This window comes from Emys orbicularis, chromosome 1, assembly GCF_028017835.1.
Source record: "Emys orbicularis isolate rEmyOrb1 chromosome 1, rEmyOrb1.hap1, whole genome shotgun sequence".
Taxonomy (NCBI): domain Eukaryota; kingdom Metazoa; phylum Chordata; order Testudines; family Emydidae; genus Emys; species Emys orbicularis.
In genome coordinates this window covers 1,587,955-1,613,785 of record NC_088683.1, presented here as the reverse complement: position 1 = coordinate 1,613,785, position 25,831 = coordinate 1,587,955, and the positions used below count along the sequence as shown (strand labels likewise).

The window sequence follows — 25,831 nt, the reverse complement described above, 5'->3', positions numbered from 1 at the left end:
AGTTTATTATCACGTCACTGTGCTGAGATTGCTGAGAAGAGCAGAGCGTGGGTGCGACAGGGAGAGAAGGGGGCAGAGCAGAGCAGGAGTGACACAGCGTAACACAGCGATGCTTTACAGAAGGGACTTTGCAGCCGGGGACACAGGATCTGGTCTCCCAGGAGAGCGGGACGGACCCGATTCACTCACAGCCCAGGTGTTGGGAGACCCCAGGTGCAGGCGACCTGCCTCCCTTAGGCTTTGCGCTTACAAATGAAAGAGAATTTGGTGTCACAGGGATAATCGTGCCATTTCGGAAAACCTAGAAAGAAAAACAGAAATGACCCCTGTGGTGGGGCAGGCTGGGCCATACAGGACCCCTGCCCCACCCCATTCTCTGCCCCTCAGAGAAGATCCCAGCTCCTGTGCATGGGACCCAAGGAAGAGGAGGGTGGGATAGAGACCTAAGCGCCCCAGCTTAGGCGTAGTTTGGCTTCTAAGTTTGTGGAGGGAGGGAGCTCCTGTCAGGCCAACGTCCCTGTGCATGGGGGAGCGGGGAAGGATTTCTTGCCTGCCCACAGTGGCACCATTTCAGATTTTGGGGGACAGGCAACTTTAACTGAAAATGCTAGGGTTTTTTGTTTTGTTTTTTTGGCAGATAACTTAGAAATTATCTGACAGGAGCATTGTATCTAAATCCTATATCAAGAAAGAAAATGTAATAAACATTAGACCCACTCAGCTCTAATACTAACACGTTCTGACCTCTTGTGGCAAGTTAGGTTTAAGATTGTAATGTCTATTCTTACTCAGATACTCTTCCTAATGTCCAAAGGGACCATTGTGATCATCTAGTCTGACCTCCTGCACACCGCAGGCCACAGATCTTCACCCACCCACTCCTGTAATAGACCTCTAACCTCTGGGTGAGTTACTGAAGTGCTCAAATCATGGTTTAATGACTTCAAGTTACAGAGAATTCACCATTTACACTAGTTTAAACCTGCCGGTGACCCGTGCCCCATGCTGCAGAAGAATGTGAAAACCCCCACAGTCTCTACCAATCTGACCCAGGGGAAAATTCCTTCCTGACCCCAAATATGGTGATCAGTTAGACCCTGAGCATGTGGACAGGACCTGCCAGGCAAACACCTGGGAAAGAATTCTCTGTAGTAATGCAGAGCCCTTCGCTTCTAGTGTCCTGTTTCTGGCCGTTGGGGATTTTTGCTACAGGCAGCCACTGTTCGGCCACACACCATTGCAGGCAGTCCTGTCACACCAACCCCTCCATAAACTTATCAAGCTCAGTCTAGAAGCCAGTTAGGTTTTTTCCCCCCACTGCTCCTCTTGGAGGCTGCTCCAGAACTTCACTCCTCTGATGGTTAGAAACCTTCACTTAATTTCAAGCCTAAACTTGTTGATGACCAGTTTATATCCATTTGTTCTTGGGTCCACACTGGTGCTTAACTTAAATAACTCCTCTCCCTCCCTGGTATTTATCCCTGTGATGTGTTTATAGAGAGCGCTCGTCTCTCCCCTCAGCCTTCTTTTGGTTCGGCTAAACAAGCCGAGCTCTTTGAATCTCCTCCCATAAGGAAGGTTTTCCATTCCTCAGATCATAGGCGCTGACTTGTTTTTGCCGGTGGGTGCTTTTGAAGAGGTTTGTATGTTTGGGGGGGGGGGGATCACTCTGCCAGTTTTGGGAGGCTATTTTCAGCATACTTATACATTTCTTTCATATTCTAGTTATTGAATCTGCCTATCATTGGTATCTTTACTATTTTAATAATGATAAAATTGTTATGAATGACATAATTACATTATCATGAATTTCAGTATATTAAAATCAGTGCAATCACCTACAAGCTGTGTTCACTAACGACCCAGTTTAAAGACATTAGTCTTTAATGTCCAGTTTACAAGATCATCCAGATCTTCTTATATGATATTCCAGTCCTCCTCCGTATAGGCAATACCCCCAACGTTGTGTTATCGACAAATGTTATTAGCACACTCCCATTTTTTGTGCCAAAGTCAGTAATAAAAACATTAAAATACATTTTAAAAATGTTAAATAAGATTGGTACCAGGACCAATCCCTAAGGAACTTCTCTAATAACCTCCCTCCTGCCTGACAGTTCACCTTTCAGTATGACCCACTGTAGGCTCCCCTTTCACCAGTTCCTTATCCACCTTTCCGTTCTCAGATTAATCCCCATCTTCTCCAATTTAACTGATAATTTCTCGTGTGGAACTGTATCCACTAACTGCCTAACTGACATCGAGGTAGATTAGATCTATTATATTTCCTTTGTCTAAAAAATCAGTTATCTTCTCAAAGAAAGATATTAGTAACATTGTTACCACCCCTTGAATACAGCAATTGAAACCATTGTAGAAAAACCTACAGTTATTCTCTATCATTTAGGCTACTGACTTTCTCAGTGCACCAAGCTTGGAACAGATCATTTAACTTTAGGAAACATCCTAACAGCCCTTTCTTAGCTTAATCCCCTGTGAATCCCCCTGTTTATGACCAAAATTCTGACTCCCTGCCTCAGGGGCGCAACCTGGGAGCAGCAGAACTGTCTCCTCCACACACTCACTCTGCCTGCTCCTCCCAAAACTCCACCCATGAACCCCAGATTGGGGCAGCCCCATCCTGCAAAGAGAGGCCGAGGCTCAGTGTGAAAGGGGAGAGGCCTGGTCCATGTGCTACTGCTCCTACCTCCCCCACCCCACGTGCCCCCCACCCCAGCCAGAGGGCCGAGGAGAGAGTGAGAGCCCTGCCCTGGGACTGGGGGCACCCGCTCAGGACCTGGGCTGCTGCCTCCTTCCCTGCTGAGTGAGCTGCCCACAGCCAGGCCCCCTCCATGCCCTGCCCACCTGGGTCTGGCTACACCCATGGGAACATCTGTCCCGGGCAGGGCTCAGCCGCCGTGCAGAGGGGATGTGTCCCTGCCCCAGGAGTCAGTGTTACCGGCCTGCTGTGCGCGGAGCAGCACGTTCCTCCCTCAGACCCCATTACCCCTCTGCTCTGGGGGTGTCTGTGCCCGTCCCCGGGGGCTGCCCGGCAGTAGTATTCCTGCTTAGTCAGCCCAGAGAGCACCCAGGGAAGGACAGTCCTGGGGCTGGGCTGGGTGGGCTCAGCCCCTCAGCAGCACCCCAGGGCCAGCAGGGAGCTCCGCGGGGGGTATAGGCCGGTCTCAGTGCCCCGTTCCCTTGGGTGCGGGTTTCTGCTGCTGTTTGACTCTATCCCCGTCCAGTGACTGCGGCCCTGGCTGTGCCCATCTGCCGGCATCAGGCCTGATGGACACTGAGCCTGTAACTCAAGACTGTATCATGATGCACATGTGCCAGGGGCTCCGTTAAGGTTACATGGGCAGAATAACCTGGCACTTCCTCAACGTGGGGATCTTCATTTCCCTTTATCATAGTTGTTGGGTGTAATTTGCAAATAGTTTATAAAATTAACAAATAATTAATGTTTTAGTTAAAGGTTAATTGATTACTACGAGCCCAGTGGGTAATTGGTGGCTTGTTACTGTTGCGTGTCACTGTCTAACACACCTGGCTAGGGCTGGATCAGGCTGGTCCCAGTGATAAATGTAGGGTTGCCAACTTTCTAATTGCACAAAACTGAACACCCCTTCTCCACCCCATCCCCAAGGTCCAACCCTGCCCCTGCCCCACCCCTTCTCTTAGTCCCTACCCTGTCGCCTGCTCTCCCCCACCCTCATTCAATTTCATGGGGCTGGGGCAGGGGGTTGGGTGCAGGAGGGGATGCAGGGTGTGGGCTCTGAGAGGGATTTTGGGTGCAGGACAGGGTTCTGATCTGGGGCAGGGGGTTGGGGTGCGGGAGCAGGTCCAGGGTGCGGGCTCCGGGTGGGTGGCACTTACCTCAGGCGGCTCCAGGTTGGCAGTGCAGGGGGGCTAAGTCGGGCTCCCTCCTGACCTGGCTCCACACGGCTCCCGGAAGCAGTCGGCATGCCCGGCCCCTAGGCGGAGGTGCGGCCAGGTGGCTCTGCGTGGTGCGTGATGCCTACGCCCACAGGCACTGCACCCGCAGCTCCCATTGGCTGCGGTTCCCATCCAATGGGAGCTGCAGAGCTGGCTCTGGGGGCGGGGGAAGCATGTGGAGCTTCCCTAATCGTAGCTGTGCCTAGGAGCTGGACATGCCGGCCGGTTCTGGGAGCCGCACAGAGCCAGGGAGCCTGCCTTAGCCCCGCTGCACTGCCAACCAGACTTATAATGGCCCAGGGTCACCAGGGTCACTTTTCGACCTGCTGTTCCAGTCGAAAACCGGATGCCTGGCAACCCAAGATAAATGGAATTGGTCTGAGAGCCCCGGCCCTGCCCCTTGCTCCCCACAGCCACTGGCACTGCAGGCCCCACACAGATACAGCCCCCAATGATCAGGGCCAGGCAGGGGATTTGTTGTGAATTTCGCCCCTCTCCTGTTCACAGCCTGTCTGCAAAGCGACCCCTCGTTATCCACCAACACTGGCTAGTCGCTGTTGCTGGCTGGGCCGTTCAGAACTTCTTTCCCTCCCTGCTGGTACCGTGAATGCCGAATCACTTACACCACCTCCTGCAGGTTCTGCTCCCTGGCTGGAACTTTTCCTAACGATCCCCTCCCAGGGCCAGTTTCCACGGGAACAGTCATTCGTGTTCATTGTGTGAACGTTCCGAGACTGGGCAGCACTTTCACAAGCAGCCGGCGTGTGTGTGAATGTTCTGAGCTACACGACCCCGCGCGTGGCCAAATGCAGCTCCCGCCCCCACATCATTGGGTGGATCAGTGTTTGCACAGTTCAGATGCTCGACACACTGGTGCAGTGGAGTAGGGGTGCAACTGTAAGCAGAGTCAGGATGAGCTCTACCCTGACATCTGGTGGTGAATTATGGCAAGTGTGGAAAAGAACTCCAGGGGCTGATCTTGTTTGCATAGGCACACCCACCCGTCTGGCATGAGACAACAGCAACTGAAAGTGGTTACTTTGGCTGGTGTGGGAGCCCCAGTTTCTCTGTTATTGGGGCAGGAAGAATAAAGTTTTGTTACCCTGATTCTGTGACTTAAGGCCAGTGGAACTGTTGTATGACAGAAGGATTCACCATTACCTAGGTAGCATTTGCTTGACAAGGGGCATGGGTTACAAAACCTAGTGAATGGACAGAGGATGGGGACAGGGATTTGCTCCTGATGGTATGGGCCCGTTTGAGGGCTCAAAACACCAATTGCAACACTGCTCCTCTCCACTGTTGAATGTCAGAGCTAACTTTGATTGCATTAGGAATCTAATTACAGACTGCTGAGCTGAATTCACTTTGGGCCAATGGTGTATAAGCACTGGGGCTCCCCTACTATGAGCTGAAATCATTAAGGGCTGACATCACAAAAGAGCTAAAGTTATTAAGAGCTGAGATCACTGAGTGCTGTGTTAACTAGTGGGGGAGCCTGACGCTATGTTGCTAAGCGGCTGGCAGAGCAGTTTGCGGGGACGGCTGGAGGAGCAACGAGCGGCGTGGAGCCTTGCGGGGATGGCTGGAGTGGCTCACAGGTTGGTGAGCGGAGTGGAGCAGCTCGTAGAGCAGAGCAGTTTGTGGGACGGCAGGAAGTGGACTGGCTCATGGTGAAGGCTGCGGCGGAACCTCACGGAGAGACGGCCGGTCAGCCTCGGATCACGTAAGGTGCCCCTTAACACCCTGTGTGTCCCCGCTCTTACTCTGGGGCTGCACTGACCCGGGACAGAGACTTTGGGGTTTGTTGGACTTTGGGGACTTTGGGTGGTTGCTGGACCCAAGAGACTTTGGGGTGTTGGACTTTGAGGACTCTGGGTGATTTTTGGGTTGCTGGATTCAAGAACCAAAGGGAAAGGACACAGCCCAATTTGCTGGGGTGGGTCTTTTGCTCATGGTTTGTGGTATGAATCCTGTTTGTGGTGTTTTTCCCAATTTAATGCTGATGTCGTTTCCCTCATGTTATTAAACCTTTTCTGCTACACTCAGACTCCGTGCTTGCGAGAGGGGAAGTATTGCCTCTTAGAGGCACCCAGGGGCTGGTATGTAATTGTCCCAGGTCACTGGGTGGGGGCTCAAGCCGGTTTTGCATTGCATTATTCAAACGGAACCCCTAGATACAGAACCCGGCCCTTGTTGCTGCCAACTTAGATGGGCAGAAGGGTTACATTTTTGGGGGCTTGTCCGGGATGCCCTGGGTCAGTACCCCTCGCAAGCACCTGTTGAGTGTTTCACTGCATTGGGAAACAATTGTGGTTATATTTTGAGGAAATTACTGTTTGTATAATGGCTAATATGTTGGGTTTGGTTGGGACCCGGCCCTGCAGCCTCTAGCTCAGGGGCCGCAGTCTCAGCCAATGATTGGGCAAAAGCACTGGGGCAAATATTGGAAAAGGTTGTGCTGTCCCATGCTACGTCAAACTTTTGTCGCGAGATAAGGTTATTTGCTGGGGCAGAGGAGTTTGAACCCTGGTTGGAGCATACCACTGAAATGCTGTGGGAGTGGGCCGTACCCGATGCAGAAAAGTGAAGATGTCTAATAGAGAGCCTTAGTGGTCCAGCATTAGATGTGAATCGCACCCTGAAGCTCATTGACCCTGGGGTCCGTGTGAAGGACTGCCTAGAGGCCCTTGATCATACCTTTGGGAGCGTAGAGGGCCCTGAAGACAGTTACTGTAAGTTCCTTAATTCCCGACAGCAAAATGGCGAGAAGATTTCAGCCTATATACAGAGGCTGGAGAGACTGCTTCAGAGAGCTGTCATGAGGGGAGCAGTGACTGCTGAACAGATGGATCGGACCAGACTGGCTCAAATTGTAAGAGGAACTCAGTATCAGAACCCGATTCTACTCCATCTCCGGCTAAGAGAACACCGGGAACATCCCCCCAGTTATTCCCAGCTGATAAAGGAGGTCAGAGAAGAGGAAGAAAGGCAGGCTGACAGCGAGTTTTGGGAAGCCCAAACATTGGAGCCAGCCGGCACAACACCACTGCAAACGGCCAGTGTACTGATGGTGAGCACCACAGAGGAACTTGCCCAACAAATGCAGGTCCTGACAGAACAGATAGCTGAACTGCAAAGCACCAATGACCGAGCTAAGACTTCCAGGAATAAGGAGCCTCAGACTGTGGCAATGGAGAAGTCAGCATTTAGAGCCACCGTCCCACCCAGGCGAAGGGGGAAAGGACAATTCTTCTGCTACCGATGTGGTCAGGATGGACACAGTGCTGCCAAGTGCCATAATGAAGAAAAACCCTCCTTAGTGTATGGAAAGCTGAGGATCAGTTGGGAGAGATCCGGTAGCTGCCAGAGGGTCCGGGGACGGGGACCACCCAGGCCTGCAGGATTTGAAGATTCCCCCAGAAAAGACCGTCCAGCTGGGCTCCCCGCAGGACTGATAGGGCCTCGAGCAGAGGTCACAGTGAGGATTGAAGGGGCGGAGTGTAACACTGGATCTCAAGTGACTATTATATTTCAGTCATTCTACCAACAGATGCTTAGGCACCTGCCTATACAGCCACTGACTGGCATTGGTCTGTGTGGCCTCAGCATGGATGAATACCCCTACCAAGGGTATGTCATAGTGCATCTGGAATTCCCAGAGGAGGTTTCTGAGGTGAGAGAAGAGGTGGACACAGCTGCATTAATATGCCCTGACCCTAAAGGGACCTCTGATGTGTCTGTGCTGATAAGGACCAACTCCAGTCTCTTCAAGGTGCTCGCGGATTACTGCAGACGACGGGCTGGGGACCAGTACCTGAATACCCTGATGATCCATACGCTTTGTCCTGAAGCCTATAGGAAGGTTGAGAGTGCTAAAAAGGAGACATCTGAGCTACCGATTGGGGCGCTGAAGTACATGGGCACAACCCCCTTAGTAGTGCCTGCAAGGACGGAGCAAGAAGTGCTTGTCATGAGTACCCGGCTGAAAGGCAGTAAAGGGGCATTAACAATGGTAGAGCAGCCGGTTGAAGGAGAGCTCCCGGAAGGAGTGCTGGTCCCCAATGGAGTCATAACCCTACCTGCTGAAGCCCAGGAAAAGATGACTATACTGATTGCTAATCAAACAAGTCGAGATGTTGTTGTGAAGCAAGGACAAAAGATAGCAGACCTCTTCGAGCCTGAATCAATTGTAAAACCCCAGTGTGAGACTCAAGTTCCGACAATAGACCCAGCAAAGTTTGACTTTGGAGATTCACCGTTGTCCGAGGAGTGGAAAGATCACCTGAGGAGGAAACTTTGTAAAAGATCCAAGGTGTTCTCATTGCATGAGTGGGATGTGGGATGTGCAAAAGGAGTAGAGCACAACATCAGTCTACATGACTCTCGACCTTCCAGGGAGAGATCTAGGAGGATTGCCCACTCCGAGATGGAAGATGTGCGACAACATCTTCAGGAGCTGGCTGTGAATGGCATCATTACGGAGTCCCGCAGCCCATACGCCTCACCCATTGTGGTGGTCCGTAAAAAGAATGGGAAAATCCGGATGTGTATTGACTACCGCACCCTAAACCGCCATACTGTGGTTGACCAGTTCACAATGCCCCGAGTCCAAGATGCCTTAGACTGTTTGCTGGGAAGCCAGTGGTTCTCTGTGTTGGATCTTCGGAGTGGATACTACCAGATCCCTCTGGGTGAAGAAGATAAGGAGAAGACAGCCTTCATCTGCCCATTAGGTTTTATCAGTTCGAACGCATGCCCCAAGGGATTTCTGGAGCACCTGCCACATTTCAACGTCTTATGGAGAAAGTTGTGGGAGACATGAATTTACTGCAAGTGTTAGTTTATTTGGATGACCTGATTGTGTTTGGAAGAACCTTGGAGGAGCATGAAGAAAGACTTCTTAAAGTGCTTGATAGGTTGGAGGATTATGGGTTGAAGCTTTCAATTGACAAATGCCAGTTCTGCAGGACCTCAGTGAAGTATGTGGGTCACATCGTGTCCCAAGAGGGTGTGAGTACCGATCCCGATAAAATAGAAGCACTCACTACATGGCCATGTCCAAGTAACTACAGAGAACTAAAGACCTTTCTTGGGTTTAGTGGCTACTACCGCAGATTTGTGAAAAACTATGCTACGATCATAAAACCTCTGAATGATCTTACCAGGGGATACCAGTCCAGCAAGAACAAATCTAAGACCAAGACTAAGGGGAGGTCCCCAAAGCCTCCTGTGGAGAGACACTATGGCCCCTTCGAACCATTTGGGCCACGGTGGGATGAGAGATGTGAAAGGGCTTTTTGAGAAATCATTACTTGCCTAACTCACGCTCCGGTCCTAGTCTTTGCTGACCCAAGCAAGCCGTTTATCCTGCATACTGATGCCAGTTTGGAGGGTCTGGGAGCAGTACTGTACCAGGAGGTGGAAGGCAAACGTAAACCTGTAGCCTTTGCCAGCCGAGGACTGTCTGATAGTGAAACTCGCTATCCCACCCACAAGCTGGAGTTCTTGGCCTTGAAATGGGCCATCACTGAGAAATTTCGAGACTACTTGTATGGTGCTCGGTTCCAGGTGTGGACGGACAACAATCCACTGACTTACGTGTTAACAAGTGCTAAGCTGGATGCTACAGGGCAAAGATGGGTGGCCGCTTTGGCTAGCTATGACTTCAGCATTCAGTACCGATTAGGGAGAAGCAATGTAGATGCAGATGCATTGTCCCGGCGTCCACAGGCACCAGGAGTTGCTGTGATACCCACAGATGGAGTGAGGGCTATTTGCAGTGTGAGTCGCCGAGAGCCAGAGACCCATGAAAGTCTTCATGGATGTGCTGCAGAAGCTTTGGGCCTGCCCCCTGAATGCGTGCCTTCTGCTTCAGTGAACTATATTGCGTTAGACCAATCTCCTTTGCCCATGCTCAATGCGGCTGACTGGCAGGAAGCCCAGCTGCAAGATATTGACATTCGTGATACACTACTTGCCAAAAGGGAGGGGTGAAGCCCAGCTGCGGTTGTCCCACCTAACCCGGAGGGTAAACTACTATTGAGAGAATGGACCAAACTAAAACTGATTCAGGGAGTGCTACACCGAGTGACCACAGACCCTTTACAAAAGCAACGAGCACAGCTAGTGCTGCCAAAAGAGTACAGAGCCCTGGCCATGGGAGCCCTGCATGATGACTTTGGACATTTAGGGATGGAGAGGACCCTGGAACTTATTTGTAGTAGGTTCTATTGGCCTCGGATGGCTGAAGATGTTCGCAGGAAATGTGAGACCTGCGCTCGATGTGTGCAAAGGAAAACTCTGCCCACGAGGGCTGCATATCTGAAGAACATCACTAGCAACAAACCTCTGGAGCTGGTATGCATTGATTTCTTGTCTTTAGAAGTAGACAAGAGGAATATTGGGAACATTCTAGTAGTGACTGACCATTATACGCGATATGCGCAGACATATCCCACACGTGATCAGAGGGCCACCACTGTTGCTCGAGTACTGTGGGAGAAATATTTCTCAGTTTATGGATTTCCAGCCCGGATACACTCGGATCAGGGGCGGGACTTTGAGAGTCACCTTCTGAAGGAGGTGCTGAGGATAGCGGGAATTAAAAAGTCTAGAACAACGCCTTATCACCCGCAAGGTGATCCTCAGCCAGAGAGGTTCAACCGAACCCTATTAGATATGTTGGGGACTTTGCAGCCAGAGCAGAAGGCAACCTGGAGACAACATGTCACATTTCTGGTGCACGCCTACAATGCCACAAGGAACGATGCTACAGGAGTCACCCCATACCTCTTAATGTTTGGGCGAGAACCAAGATTACCCATAGACCTGTTCTTTGGTGTATCAGAGGATGGAGATAGCTATGAAACTCATCAGCAATATGTATTCCGACTAAGAGAAAAGCTGCGGGATGCTTATCACTTAGCTACATCTGCGGCTCGGAAGAACGCAGACCGCAACAAACATCGATATGATGCTAGGGTATGTCTGCAAGAGCTCCAGCCGGGGGACAGAGTCCTGCTGCAAAATTTGGGTATTGCTGGCAAACACAAGATAGCTGACAGATGGAAGGCAATACCTTACATGGTGATGGAAAAGCTAGGAAACCTGCCGGTCTACAAGATCAAACCTGAAGAGGGTCCAGGGCAGATAAAGACACTGCATAGAAACCTTTTGCTCCTTGTGGGGGAATTGGTAGGCACCCCTTATGAGATGGGCTACAACAGGGCAACCAGGCAGAACGAAGGTGCTGGACCACAGCCGCCCTCCAACGTGGACAGCCAGCCCCCTGCAGCTAACCTACCCCTATGCAGCACATCCGAGAGTGAGTCTGAGGAGGAAGACACAAGCATGGGGTATCCTGGGATGGAGACAAGATTTCAGTCTCGATCAGCTAAATCAAAAGAGAGCTCCCCCTCTTCCGCCCTAAACCCCATGGCAGAAGTATTTAGGCCCATTCCTGACACCCCTGAGCCACTGGTGGGACCCCCATGTGATGACACACACAGGTTATTGGACAGTGGAGACATACAGGTGGAGGATGTCCTGGGCACCTTGGACCCTCCACTGTTAGAACTAGAAATGCAGGGGCCTATGCCAGTAGCCGAGGGGCCCTCAAAGGAAACCTCTCCATCCGTCGTTCAAGAGGCTGTCCCCCCTACCACAGCAACAGAGATTCTCAATAGACGAGACAGGGTAATAAGACCAGTAAAACGGTTGATTTATGATGCACCTGGGGTGACTAGTGAGGAACCAATATGTTTAGCACTCAGGTTTGTGGAAGCTAAAGTGGGCTATCTGAGGCCCTTTGGAGGGAACTAGTGAGTTGGTATAATAAGGAGGTGATTTGTTGGGACGACAAATTCTCGGCTGGGGGGAGGATGTAAGCAGAGTCAGGATGAGCTCTACCCTGACATCTGGTGGTGAATTATGGCAAGTGTGGAAAAGAACTCCAGGGGCTGATCTAGTTTGCATAGGCACACCCACCCGCCTGGCATGAGACAACAGCAACTGAACGTGGTTACTTTGGCTGGTGTGGGAGCCCCAGTTCCTCTGTTATTGGGGCAGGAAGAATAAAAGTTTTGTTACCCTGATTCTGTGAATCAAGGCCAGTGGAACTGTTGTATGACAGAAGGATTCACCATTACCTAAGTAGCTTGACAAGGGGCATGGGTTACAAAACCTAGTGAATTGAGAGAGGATGGGGATAGGCATTTGTACCTGATGGTATGGGCTAACCTGGAGGGCTCAAAACACCAATTGTACCACTTTCTCTCTCCACCGTTGAATGTCAGAGCTAACTTTGATTCTATTAGGAGTCTAGTTACAGGCTGCTGAGCTGAATTCACTTTGTGCCAGTGGTGCACTGGCACTGGGGCTCCCCTTCTATGAGCTGAAATCACAAAAGAGCTAAAGTTATTAAGAGCTGAAATCACTGAGTGCTGTGTTAACTAGTGGGGGAGCCTGAAGCTATATTGCTAAGCGGCTGGCGGAGCAGTTTGCGGGGACGACTGGAGGAGCAGCGAGTGGCGTGGAGCCTTGCGGGGACAGTTGGAGCGGCCCAAGGAACGGGGAGCGGAGCCGTTTGCGGGGACGGCTGGAGCGGCTCACAGGTCGGTGAGCGGAGCGGAGCAGCTTGTAGAGCAGAGCCATTTGTGGGACGGCAGGAAGTGGACTGGCTTGTGCTGAAGGCTGCGGCGGAACCTCACGGAGAGACGGCCAGTTGGCCTCGGATCACGTAAGATGCCCCTTAACACCCTGCATGCCCCCCTCTTACTCTGGGGCTGCACTGACCCGGGACAGAGACTTTGGGGTTTGTTGGACTTTGGGGACTTTGGGTGGTTGCTGGACCCAAGACACTTTGGGGTGTTGGACTTTGGGGACTTTGGGTGGTTGCTGGACCCAAGAGACTTTGGGGTGTTGGACTTTGGGGACTCTGGGTGATTTTTGGGTTGCTGGATTCAAGAACCAAAGGGAAAGGACACAGCCCAATTTGCTGGGGTGGGTCTTTTGCTCATGGTTTGTGGTATGAATCCTGTTTGTGGTGTTTTTCCCAATTTAATGCTGATGTCGTTTACCTCATGTTATTAAACCTTTTCTGCTACACTCAGACTCCGTGCTTGCGAGAGGGGAAGTATTGCCTCTTAGAGGCGCCCAGGGGGTGGTATGTAATTGTCCCAGGTCACTGGGTGGGGGCTCGAGACGGTTTTGCATTGCGTTACTCAAACGGAACCCCTAGATACAGAACCCGGCCCTTGTTGCTGCCAACTTAGATGGGCAGAAGGGTTACACAACAGTGACTCAGAGCCATCAACCTTTAACAGCTCAGCAGAGTCCCCGTCTGGGGCCAGGGGTGTGTGTGTGTGTGTGTGTGTGGGTGGGTGGGTGGGTGGGTGTGTCTCCTGCCTGTCACTGGAGCAGACATGTAAACTGACACTGGGGATCTGGTAAGTAGGAGTTTTACCAGGTCAGACAAGGGGTTCTCTCCTAACTGCCCTCCCAGCATGGGGCAGGGAAGAGAGAGGAGCAAGGATTTGCACTCCAGAGCGCGCTGGGGCCAGCCTGGATCAGTATCTCAGGATCTGTGTGGTCAGAGCGCTGCCAGGGTGGTAGGTCCATGGGGGTGTGAGCCACCTGCTTACCTGTATCGTAAAATAACACTGTGCAGTGCTCGTCTGCTGTCGGAGTATTGGGTTGCCCCTTATCCCAAGCTCTGAAGTTGAATGAAGAATCATCTGTCCATTTCCAGCTTAGAGTCTGCAGAGACAAAGGAGAGCAGAGCCCCTGTAAACCCAAAGTTACACACCTAGAGACATGCCCCGGAGCCGAGGGGCCATGGGCAGGGCACGGGCAGAGGCTGCCCAGTGACATTGGAGACACTGATCATTGCTATGAAATGTCAGCGCTGACAACCAGGGCTACATTTACTGGCAGCTGAAGTTACACCAGGACCAGCCCAATGATGACGCTCCCAAAGCCCATCCACAGGGGAGTTACTCTGCTCCCCGCTGCAGAGATCACGGCGGTAGGTCTGGGGGACGGGGGCGCTGGATGAAGCTGGGGTTCGCACTGTCGGGGATCAGGGGCTGCAGCAGAATTAGTCACCTGGCAACCCAGCCAGTGCAGCCAGCCGGCCGCAGGCCACGCGACTGACTGCACCCCCTGCCTGGGCCGGAAGGGCAGCTGGCCGGCTCTTAGCCCAGCAGCTCTCTGGCTGCTCAGTGTGTTCATGCCACGGCCACGATCCTCCCTGTGCTGCTGCTCCTCGCCGGGCTCCTGTCCTGCTCCAGCCCTGCTCCTCCTCCTGCTCCTGCTGGTTTCCCAGCCTTGCTCCTGCTCCGTCCTGGCCACCTCAGCTTGCTCCTGGTCCCGGCTTCCTTACGCTGCCCCTGGGCTCCGGCTCTGACCCTCAATGTGCCTCCTGGGTCCCCTCCTGGCTCTGACCCTCGGCTTGGCTATTAATTCCTGACTCCGGCTCTGACCCTTGTGTTGGATCCGCTTCCTGCTCCTGCTCCGACCATTAGGCCTGACTGCCCACGGCCCCGCCTCTATCGTGTGTTCCCTTGGGCTGTTTGCTGGGGAGGGAAGCAGACGCCGTGTGCGCCTGGAGTGGGCTGCCAGCACCTCAGCCGATGGGAAGGAGCCGGGAATGTTGGCGACAATCCCCTTGTTCTGTCCATGCGTTCAGGGATTCAGGTGGGTCCTGATCCCCCCCTTCCCTGTCCCTGAAGGGAGTTCTGGGTTATTAATTCCCCAGGGTTTTGTACGGGGCTGTGTCCCTCGGTGGGCAGCTCCTCGGTGGGCAGGTGCAGGGGGAGCTGCCGAGGGGCAGAGGCTGACGCTGCCCCAGGCTGAGTTGACCCCCCGAGGGGCGAAAGGCTGCGACGTGGCCCAGGAGGTCTCTGTCTCTGGCATTTTCTCACGGTGAGAAGTGAGGAGCCAAGAGCAGTCGGGCGTGTTTAGCAAGTGACGACAGCCTGTCGGCTGGAGGGAGCCTTGTGCAGGAGTCTGCGCCGTCACTGCCCCCCGAAACACCAGCCTCTCCCGTGCTCTGGGGCCAGACAGGAGCGGCTGCAGCAGGGTGCGTCTGTGCTGCCCAGCAGTGCTGCCCACGGAGCTCCCCCGGCTCCCATCGGTCCCACCGGCGGCATTGCTCTCCGGCTGCCGGCCGGCCAGCAGGGCCAGCAGCACCCACCACGTGCGCCCAGCCCCGAGCTCTCAGAAACGTCCCGTTCAGCCTCGGCAGCTGGGCCCACCCTGAGGACGAATACACACAGAGCGACAGCACTCCCAGGGCTCTATGCCCTCGCATTGGTCGCTCTGCCCGTGGGGCTGCCCCTTTCCCCGAGCCCTCGTCTAGACGTCTCGTCTGTGTGGGGCGGGGCTGACTCTCGTGCCGGGCGTGTACGGTGTGAGCACAACGGGCCGGTGTGGTGGGTCCCTGGGCGCTAGTGTAACGAATGTGAATATTAATACCAGCAGTTTATACTCTGCACCGGGCGCTGGGGATCGACCCTGTAACTGAAAACACAGGCGGTTACAGCCCCTTTTCACCCCGTTCCCATGGAAATCCTGCTCTGTGGCACCCGCGCCCCAAACAACAACCTCACTGAGCAGAGACACAGAGCCCAGGGGCCTGGGGAGGGGCTGCCAGAGGCAGAGCGGGCACCGGGTACTCACATGCTCAAAATCGAACAGTCCGATCCAGGCAAAAAAGTAACTTTTCCGGTACTGCTTGATGTAATGGGCCATCATATTTATTTCTCCAGCACTGTGAATGGAGGCGAGATGGGTCCTGTGCCCGAGGTTCTGGCACTTAGCCTGTGCCAAGAAGAAACAAAGCCAGTTAAACAGGGATCAGGGGTCTGTTCTCAGCCCAGGGCTATTCAGTCTCTGTCTCAGTGATCAGAGACAATACAAAACCAGTGCGGGTGAAGGCTGCCGGTGACAGTGAGATTGCTGGAGCGGTAAATAGAGACGGACACGTCAGGTTTTTGCAGGGATCGGGATCGCACGGTGAGCTGGGCTGACTTGATCCCCGTGTGCGTTAATACAGCTAAATGCAGGGTCTCACGGCCAGGAACCAAGGCAGCTGGCTGCACTGACAGTCAGGGGATGTAGCCTGGGAGCCGGGATTGAAAAGCACTGAGGGGTCATGGCCACAGCCAGCTGAATGGGAGCTCTCAGTGCCGTGCCGCACAAGAGGGCAAGTGTGAGCTTTGAAGGTGTAAGCACGGGGCGATCGCCTTGGAGCAGGGAGGGGGTGTTACACATATACGGCACTAGTGAGACCAGCAAGGGCACAGTGTCCATGTCTGGGGTCCCTCCTCAGACAGGCCGTTACCTAATTGGAGAGGTGTCACATTATTGACTTAAACTGGGACCATATAGAACATGGTTGCAACCAGGGTCCTGTGAAAGTTACTTGTGATCCCCCCTTTTCTGCTAGCAGCCGTTATGTCAGCCAGCGGCCGTTAGGGGGAAGCAGAAACCTCAAGTACACAGTAGCCTGAAGTTTTCAACTGTCTTCCCTTTCAAGGCCTTAAGGTAGTTGAAGCTGGTCCCAAGCCAGTTTTCACTGACCAGATAGCAGAAGCATGGGTCTGGTAACCACCACTCAAGTGTTAACACGGCAAGGGCCTTTGTCTGAATGTGTATAAAGGATCTGTAAAATGTGTGTAAGACAGAGTTTTTGTACCAAGGTGCAAAGCTCTCCTTTCTTCTGCAGAATAAAGCAACTCCTCCTTATCCCTGTCTGGCTGTTATTGGCTCTCAGCCTCCTTATGACACCCTTTTAGATACCTGAAAACTGCTATCATGTCCCCTCTCAGTCTTCGCTTTTCCAAACTAAACAAACCCAATTCTTTCAGCCTTCCTTCATAGGTCATGTTCTCAAGACCTTCAATCATTCTTGTTACTCTTCTCTGGACCCTTTCCAATTTCTCCACATCTTTCTTGAAATGCGGTGCCCAGAACTGGACACAATACTCCAGTTGAGGCCTAACCAGAGCCAAGTAGAGCGGAAGAATGACTTCTCGTGTCTTGCTCACAACACACCTGTTAATGCCTCTGTCACGGAGCATGGAGGGAGACAAGGCCCTGCACCTCCGGCTTCCTGTGATTCACCGTGACTCTCAGCCAGCCAGTAAAACAGAGGTTTATTAGATGACAGGAACATAGTCTAAAACAGAGCTTGTAGGTACAGAGAATGGGACCCCCTCAGCCAGGTCCATTTTGGGAGGCAGCGAGTAAGATGGACACCCACGTCTGCACCCACTCCATGTCCCCAGCCAGATCCAAACTGACTTCCCCTCCAGCCCCTCCTCCTCTCCTTTGTCCATTTCCGGGCAAGGAGGTCACCTGATTCCTGCTGGCTATTCCCTGTCACCTTATCACCTTCCAAGTGTTTGCAGATGACTTTCTTAATTACTTGCTCCATTATCTTCCCTGGCACAGAAGTTAAACTAACTGGTCTGTAGTTTCCTGGGTTGTTTTTATTTCCCTCTTTATAGATGGGCACTATATTTGCCCTTTTCCAGTCTTCTGGAATCTCTCCCGTCTCCCATGATTTTCCAAAGATAATAGCTAGAGGCTCAGATACCTCCTCTATTAGCTCCTTGAGTATTCTAGGATGCATTTCATCAGACCCTGGTGACTTGCAGGCATCTAACTTTTCTAAGTGATTTTTAACTTCTTCTTTTTTTATTTTATCTGCTAAACCTACCCCCTTCCCATTAGCATTCACTGTGTTAGGCATTCCTTCAGACTTCTCGGTGAAGACCGAAACAAAGAAGTCATTAAGCATCTCTGCCATTTCCAAGTTTCCCGTTACTGTTTCTCCCTCTTCACTGAGCAGTGGGCCTACCCTGTCTTTGGTCTTCCTCTTCCTTCTAATGTATTGATAAAAATTCTTCTTGTTTCCCTTTATTCCCGTAGCTAGTTTGAGCTCATTTTGTGCCTTTGCCTTTCTAATCTTGCCCCTGCATTCCTGTGTTGTTTGCCTATATTCATCCTTTGTAATCTGTCCTAGTTTCCATTTTTTATATGTGTTCCGATAAGGTGAGTCCTAATAGGATAAGGAGACACTATCTGGTTCTGGTTCTGGTCTGGTTAATGAATTTCTGTCTTAAACATTTGGGCGTTAGGTGTGTGGACAGAACTGAGCCGCTCATTCGTAATTCCTCAGAGTCGAAGCCATCGCGTGCGATGAAGCTCTGAGGTCGAATTGGGATCCTTCTGTCCCGTCCCCTGTAGTGGTCAGTATTAGTAAAAATTAGTAAAAATTGCTGTAATAGAATCCTATTAGGCCATAATTCCCTCTGTTCTCTGTGTAATTCTCTGTTAGAGTGTCAGCAGGCAGATGGGTGGGTCTCTGGTAAAACCCTCTGAGGATAGCCCTTTGAATTATATGTTAAGTAAATGGCCTTTACCCGGTGTTCAAAAAAGAAATAGTTACACCTTGTGTAAAAATTAATGTGGCTAGTGTTGTTAAAATTGAATTGTGGAGAGGATGTGCATTTTCCCCAGAACATGTGCAGTGTATATTGTAGTTAAAGTAAAAAAAATGCAAACCTACCAATATAGGTTGTGTTGTCTTTTTCAAATCAGTGTGTGTTTGAAAACAGAAGTTAGAAGTAAAAGGCAATCAAAAGTCTGGAAAAGTTAATTGTGTCCCTTTTTAAGTAAAAATCTTTAAGCTGTAAATAGCTTTAAATCTGGAAGCAAGCCAGAAAGCTTCTGTATTAATGCAATTTTCTAACCAATAAGGTAAAAGCCACTGAAACCTGGGCTGCCTATAAAACAAAAAAACAAGTTAACTGGAAAAACAATAGCTAGCAAGCTCAGTCCAAAGATAAGATGCTGGCCCCATCCAAAAACACTGCCCACAGCTAAGACTTGGCTGACAGCCAAGAAAACGGGGGCCAGAATGTGCCCAAGCAACTATGAAATCTGCAAAACACTGCCAGACATTAATGAAATGTGTTAGGTTTCTTTTCCCACAAACAAAAGACGTGCTACACAAAGACCCTAGCAGCCCTGCCATTCATTAAAACAAAAAAACTAAGTCTATGTAAAAATCCACCAACGAAAGACTGCTTTGGCTCCACACTGGAAAGGCCCTTTCCAAGTCCCGTTAACCACCAACACCGCTGTAAAGTGCCAAGGACTGCCTACCTGGACCCATGCTTCTCACTGTAAAAAGATCCCTCCACCTTGGGAGGACTCTCCGACTAATAAGCCTATTTCTCCTTCTAGCTCTGCTGTGCCTTCTGGACAGCAGGAAAAAGGGAAAAAAACAAGGTAAAGTGCTAGTAACCGCTCCCTTGTCCACTGACAGACCTCCTTTGCCTTTAAATTTTTCTAGAAGAAGCAAAACCATTACAGGGCGATGTGCTAGTAACCTCTCCCCTGTATGATGCTGAACCATGACTGTTTCAGGAAAAGAGAAGAAGGAACACTTGCTTCATTGGAACCACCAAAGTCCAGGGATTCCTGCCTACAGGAGACATTAAAAACTGACCCTGGTGAAAAAACAAAAAATTATACACTGGCAAAAAAAAACTTGTAAAACCCATGCTTAAAAATGTGGTATTAATTAAATTTTGGGCTTTATTCTACAGGCTGCACCCTGTGTTTTGAATAAGTCCTTCAGCATGTATTGCCCTCCCTAATTCGATTTTAAATGACAAGTACCAAAGGCACCTTGTTGCCACTGCCCCTGTCATCTCCTCCATTACACTATTACCCCTGTAACACATCCAAATATAGACAATGCCATATATTTAATAAAACCAATGGCCAAGGCCTTTACATTTTAGTAATTTATTTAAATATTGTTTAAAAAATATTTTTAAGGTTCAGAATATCCCATATAAGTAAACAATTAAATAAATCAATAAAAATAAAAGTATATGATATCACTACCAGTGAACCCCAAGGATCTGTAATTGCAATTGATGGGTTCTATAGCAAAATAAATATAATGGCTGTTCCTAAAATTTGCACTATGTTAAATAAGAAAGGCCCTTATTGTTATTTGGTCACCCAATTGGTGAACAATCAAATAAATACCCCCAAAAGTTTGTTCTGCCACGGAAAATTTTACTTGCATAAAAATTATTCCAGTGACTAATAATGTTATTTCTGCCCTTAGTTCTATGACCCAGAAGTTGCTGACAGAAATGGTATTGAATATCACTGAGGCTGGGAAGGCATTGCAGTGGGATCTAGCATGTTCAGGCTTGGCCCACTGCCCTTACAAACACATCAGGAGTACCATCTGATCTGTGGCCATAAAAACATACTTGAAAACTTTCTGGGTGGAAGTGCGAACGTTCTCAATGCTCCTTCCAAGCATATGGACCGATTAGGGGAGTGTGGGCTCCCACATACCGAATCCCGCCAGGTCCATGGAGAGGATGCATGTGGAATTGGGTAATTCACTGAGACATCTGGAAAATTAAATTACCGCCGATGCCCTGGTGAACTTGGCAACCGCACAGAAAAAACTAAGGCAGATGGTTCTCCAGAACCGCTTGGCTCTAAATATCTTTCCCTCCAGCTTAATCGCAAATTGCGTAACGGGCCTGACAATTTTTGAGCTTGTCAGGCCCGAAGGGGGGACTGTAAAAGTTACTAGTGACCCCCCCCCTTTTCTGCTAGCAGCCATTATGTCAGCCAGCGGCCACTAGGGGGAAGCAAACACCTCAAGTACACAGTAGCCTGAAGTTTTCAACTGTCTTCCCTTTCAAGGCCTTAAGATAGTTGGAGCTGGTCCCAAGCCGGTTTTCACTGACCAGATAGCAAAAGCACGGGTCTGACAACCACCAATCAAGCAAGGGCCTTTGTCTGAATGTGTATAAAAAATCTGTAAAATGTGTGTAAGACAGAGTTTTTGTACCAAGGTGCAAAGCTCTCCTTTCTTCTGCAGAATAAAGCAACTCCTCCTTATCCCTGTCTGGCTGTTATTGGCTCTCAGCTAGGCGGACCCGATATTTCGGTGACAGTCCTGTAGTGGCACCAAAATTTGTATAAAGGGGGTCAAATAAGGTGTCTAAGACAAATTTATGATTTGCTGGTTATGTGTGTATCATTTTCATAGTTGAAGTTATGAATATTGGCTTTATACTGTCTGTATTTCAAACTTGTGCTATGCTTCTGGGTGACACCCCAGACAAGTTGGTGTTAGCTCTGCCTAGCCTGCTTGATGGCCCATTAAGGACCATCAGCTATACAATTGACCCATTGAGAGAAGGCAGATACACCTTGTAACTCAGCAAAGTATGCAGGGACTGGCCCATGTGACTCCAGACTCCATTTTGCTGTTATTTTCCACAGTAAGGACAAAGAGGTGTTCTTACACCTGGAAAAGACTATAAAAGGCTGATACCTCATCTCCATCTTGTCTTCAATCCTGTTTCTTACCTCTGGAGGGACTTTGCTACAAACTGAAGCTCTACACAAAGGACTGATGACCCATCCCAGCTGTGGATGTTCCAGAGACTTGATTTGAACCTGCAGTTTATTCCATCATTGCTACAAGCCTGAACCAAGAACTTTGCCATTACTGTATGGAATTGATTCCATTTAACCAATTCTAGCTCTCATCTATATCCTTTTCCTTTTATGAATAAACCTTTAGATTTTAGATTCTAAAGGATTGGCAACAGCGTGATTTGTGGGTAAGATCTGATTTGTATATTGACCGGGGTCTGGGGCTTGGTCCTTTGGGATCAGGAGAACCTTTTTTCTTTTACTGGGGTATTAGTTTTCATAACCATCTGTCCCCATAACGAGTGGCACTGGTGGTGTTACGGGGAAACTGGAGTGTCTAAGGGAATTGCTTGTCTGACTTGTAGTTAGCCAGTGGGGTGAGACCAGAGTCCTATTAGTCTGGCTGGTTTGGTTTGCCTTAGAGGTGGAAAAACCCCAGCCTTGGGCTGTAACTGCCCTGTTTTAAGCAATTTGTCCTGAATTGACACTCTCAGTTGGGTCCCGCCAGAACCAGCATCGTTACAAGAGCGTTCAGAAGAGAGTTCCAAGAACTCCGTGAGATCTGGAAAACCTGCCTCACAGAGGGAGACTTGCAGGAAAGTCAGAAGATTTCTGACTGTCACTCCTTCCAGGCCCAGCTTCCCATAGAGACGCAGACAGGGTTTAGCATAATAGGTGCCCTGGGGAGGCGCCTGCCAGGCCGGGCACTCCTGCTAATGGGCTTTCCCCTCCCCCAGCTCCATGAGGAGAGGAAGCCTTCCCTGGCTCCTAGCTGAGGTCCCCACAGACGGCCTTGCCCTGTCCCCATGCCCCAGACACAGCCCTGCTGGGTTCTGGGTCTGTGACCTGCCCCTGTTCTATGTCGACCTGGAGCAACTGCTCCCACAATAGCTACAGATCAAAGCACTAAACAGCATTGCAGGGGAACGACAGAGCAGAGATGACAGAAACCACAAACCCCCCTGAGCACAAGCACAGGGAATTCCCAGCCCCTTGGTCACATTCATGTGCACCCTGCGCCCCACACAGCATTACACGGGGCTCCAGCCCCCCATCAGGTCCTGTGCAGAGAGTCCTTGGCCACATGCCAGCCAGCCACAAACCTTAGCACAGCCCTGAAACTGGAGCTGCTCTGGTAATGCCGAGTAAGGAGCAGGCCCTCCCTGAGCCGGCCTAGAGGGAGACATGACCCCACCTGGGCCCAGGCCATCTCTGGCAGACACAGTGCATGACAAGCGCGTTGGGTCCAGAGGAGATCATGCCCCACCTGGGCCTACGTTTACATTGTATTCTGCTCCCCAGCCTGGCCAGGGCAGGTTGTTCCCTCACAGCCTCTTCCCAGGGCTCTGTCTCGGGCAGTGTGAAATGTGCCAGCCCTGGGCTCCCACCCCTCCCACCGGAGCAGATTCCCCAGCCCAGCCCAGACCACTGACTCTGATACCGAACCTAAACCTCCCCATCCCCCCAGCCTCCGGCTCCAGCCCAGAACCCCTGAGCCCCACTGCTTCCAACCCCCCCTCCCCACCTCTCACCTCAGCCTCTATCCAGGTTTTCCCTTCGGGGAAGTATCCATAGCAGTTGCCTTGGAAGAGTAGCCAGCCCCTGGGACAGGGCTGTGCCCCTGCAGAGAGAGGAGGTTGGGGGGCAATGGTGGGGACAGGACACCGTGGTTAGAGGCTGTTTCAGAGGCACAGCCGTGGCTTTCCCATTAGCACGAATAACATGGGACCCCGTTTGGGGCTGTGTCTGGTGGGCAGGAGCCTCCAGGCCCTGGCGCTGAAGGAAGAAGCTGGGTTTGCCCAGACCCCACATTGGCAGAACGGGGCCCCTGGAACCCAGCCCTGAGCAGGGATCCCAGCTGGGCAGGGATTCTGGGTTTGCATGGGGCAGGGGCTCCTTTCCCCAGGGCTCCCTGTGGGCAGGGAAGGAGCCAGTGCACTGTGGGGGGGGGGGGTGAGAACCCCCCTGCACCTGCCCCTGCCCCAGGGAGCCCCATGGGCTCCAAGCTCTGGGAAAGGGGGGAAATATGGAGCTGCCAGCCACAGTGGCCCCCATTCAGCTGCAGCTCTCGGGCAGAGGGAATTCCTGCCACCCTGAGCTCCTCCCCCTCTCCCCCTGGGCCATGCGGGACAGTGGGGCCAGGGCGTGGGAAGGGGAAGGGAACAGCCAGGACCAAGGGGTGAAGCTGGGGGAGCATTAGGGTTGGCACACATGGGAGCAGAGAGGAAATCGGTAGCATGGTGCCCAGTTCTGGATGGAAGGATCTGGGGGGTTGAAGGAGGAGGGAAGGGGAGAAAGGTGCCCAGGGAGATGGAACATAAAAAGGGGGAATAGCAGGGATCTGTGGGGTTGGGGCAGAGGGGAGGGGAACACTGTGCAGGCACTGCCCTTCTCAGGGCTGGGGACACAGAGGGACGGGGCAGAGCCGTATCCCAACGGGGAAGGGAATGGGACAGTCTGGAGGAGAAAGGCACATTGTGCAGGGAATGGGGCAGCCCAGCAGGTATCAGAGGCCGGATGGGGGAGAAGTTGGGGCTGGAGCGGAGCCATGACCAGCCCTTGGAGAGGGACCCCGTGGGGACACGGCCGGCCATTGGGAGGGGAACACGGGAGAGTGGGATGGGAGCTGTAGCTGACGGGGGCTGAGCGCTCATTGCCCAGGGACTGGCCCCACCCAATCCTCATGGGAAGAGCCGACCCTGGGGGCCATTTCATCCACCTTCTCTCACCCGCTCCCTGGGGAGGGGCTGCAGGGCCTGGGCTCTCCCCAAGGCAGTGACCCCCAGCAGCAAGAGATGGGCAATGGCTCTGGGAGCGACGAAGGAAATTAATTCACTTCCCAGTTCCCACCATGGCAACCGGCCCACGGGGCTCCAGCTCCGAGGGGCTGGGCAGAGACTCACCTGCCGGCGAGGGGTTAAAGATCAGGCAGCCGAGGAGGCAGAGGCTGAAGTAGGCGACTGGCCCCATCTTCTCGCTTCCCCTGGGGAGAAAACACACCAGGGAGATGGGGCCATGAGAGCCTGAGACAACCCCAGAGCGACACCCCTCCCCTGTGTGGCATTACACAGGGGGAGGTGGTTCAGAGCTGGGGCTGTTTGTTAAAGGGCTTGGCTGGGCTGGAAGGGCCCCGAGAGGGATACCAGACCCGGGGGACTCAACTCAGAGGGGCAGGGGAGCTGTGTGGGGCCCGTGTCCCTGGGCTGGTTCCCAAGGGCCAGTCAGCCTGCGGCTCTCCCTGCCCCTCCTCTCCAGCCACACAGGGCAGGGCAGGCCAGGGGCGCGGGGAGCAGAGCCCCAGAGAGAGGACGCTCAGCACCGACACAAGGGGACGGGGTGCCGGGGCCGCGCTGTGGGGGAAGGGGTGGGACAGAGACGGCCCCAGGGACTCACACAGGGCAAGTCCGGCCATGAGGCCCCATCACAAGGCTCAGATGCCACCGAGTGCCCAGCACCCAGCGAGGAAGGAGGAGGGCCGGGAGGGGGCAGGGACTCACCTGTCCGTCTGTCTGTCTGTCCGGGCGCCTGTCTGGAGCGATGAGGACTGGAGCTCAGCCTGTGCAGGGCGCTGGGTCTCCGGGGTATTTATAGACCTACTGGAGGTGCGGAGGGGGGGGAAGAAGGGAGGGGGCAGGATGCTGAACATGCAAATCAGCCCAGCTGGCAAATACAAGGATCCCAGCCCAGAGCAAACAGAGACTCTGTGACCCGCCCGTCAGCTGAGCTGGGGCCATCAGGAAGCCTTAGTTAGGGTGAGATCAAAGGCAGAGGCATTGTGTAACGGGCCCATCCTGGGCCTCTGCACGAACCTGAGTCCCCCCCCGCCCCCCACTGCCGTCTCCCTCGGCCGGGCTGCAGCTGGCTCCTTGCCATCCCGGCGCTCAGGGAGCATCAGCCCGGGGCTCTGTAGCCCAGTCTCCTGTCTCCGGCAGTGGCCAGGACCAGCTGCCTCATGGGACGAGACAAGAATCCCAGCAGTGGCAGCGAGGGGCTAACCTGCTTTGGTGAAGACGCTGCCTGACCCCCAGTGCTAAGCGCCCAGCTCACGCCCTGAAGCAGGAGGGTTTATAGCCCAGCCTGAGCTCTGGGGTAGTTTTATCCTCACGGTTAGAACTCTGCATGTTCCTGTTCTCCACGTAAATGTCGAGTCATTTTCTGAATCCTGCTAAGCTACTGACCTCAATAATATATTGTGGCAGTGAGTTCCACAGTCAAATCACATGATGTTTGAGAAAAGTATTTTCTATAAGGTAACCATCCCAACCTGTTATTCTCTCTCCATATGAGCATCATTCCACCCCTGGGGCCAACCCAGACTGCACACAGCATCCAGACGAGGCGACACCATTGATTTATGTAACAGCGCTATAATGAGGAGGTTAGTTAAACAGAAATT

General features: G+C 52.1%; 1 protein-coding gene across 1 annotated transcript; it reads right to left on the bottom strand.

Moving 5' to 3' along the window:
- Positions 1-233: 233 nt before the first annotated feature.
- On the bottom strand, positions 234-24,405 carry LOC135895732 (C-type lectin BpLec-like). Its single transcript, XM_065423879.1, has 5 exons — positions 24,339-24,405; positions 22,968-23,056; positions 15,622-15,762; positions 13,584-13,698; positions 234-301 (listed from the first exon to the last, which is right to left on the bottom strand). Exons 1-5 carry the CDS (start codon positions 24,403-24,405, stop codon positions 234-236), a joined length of 480 nt encoding a protein of 159 aa, XP_065279951.1.
- Between the last annotated feature and the right edge of the window lie 1,426 nt (positions 24,406-25,831).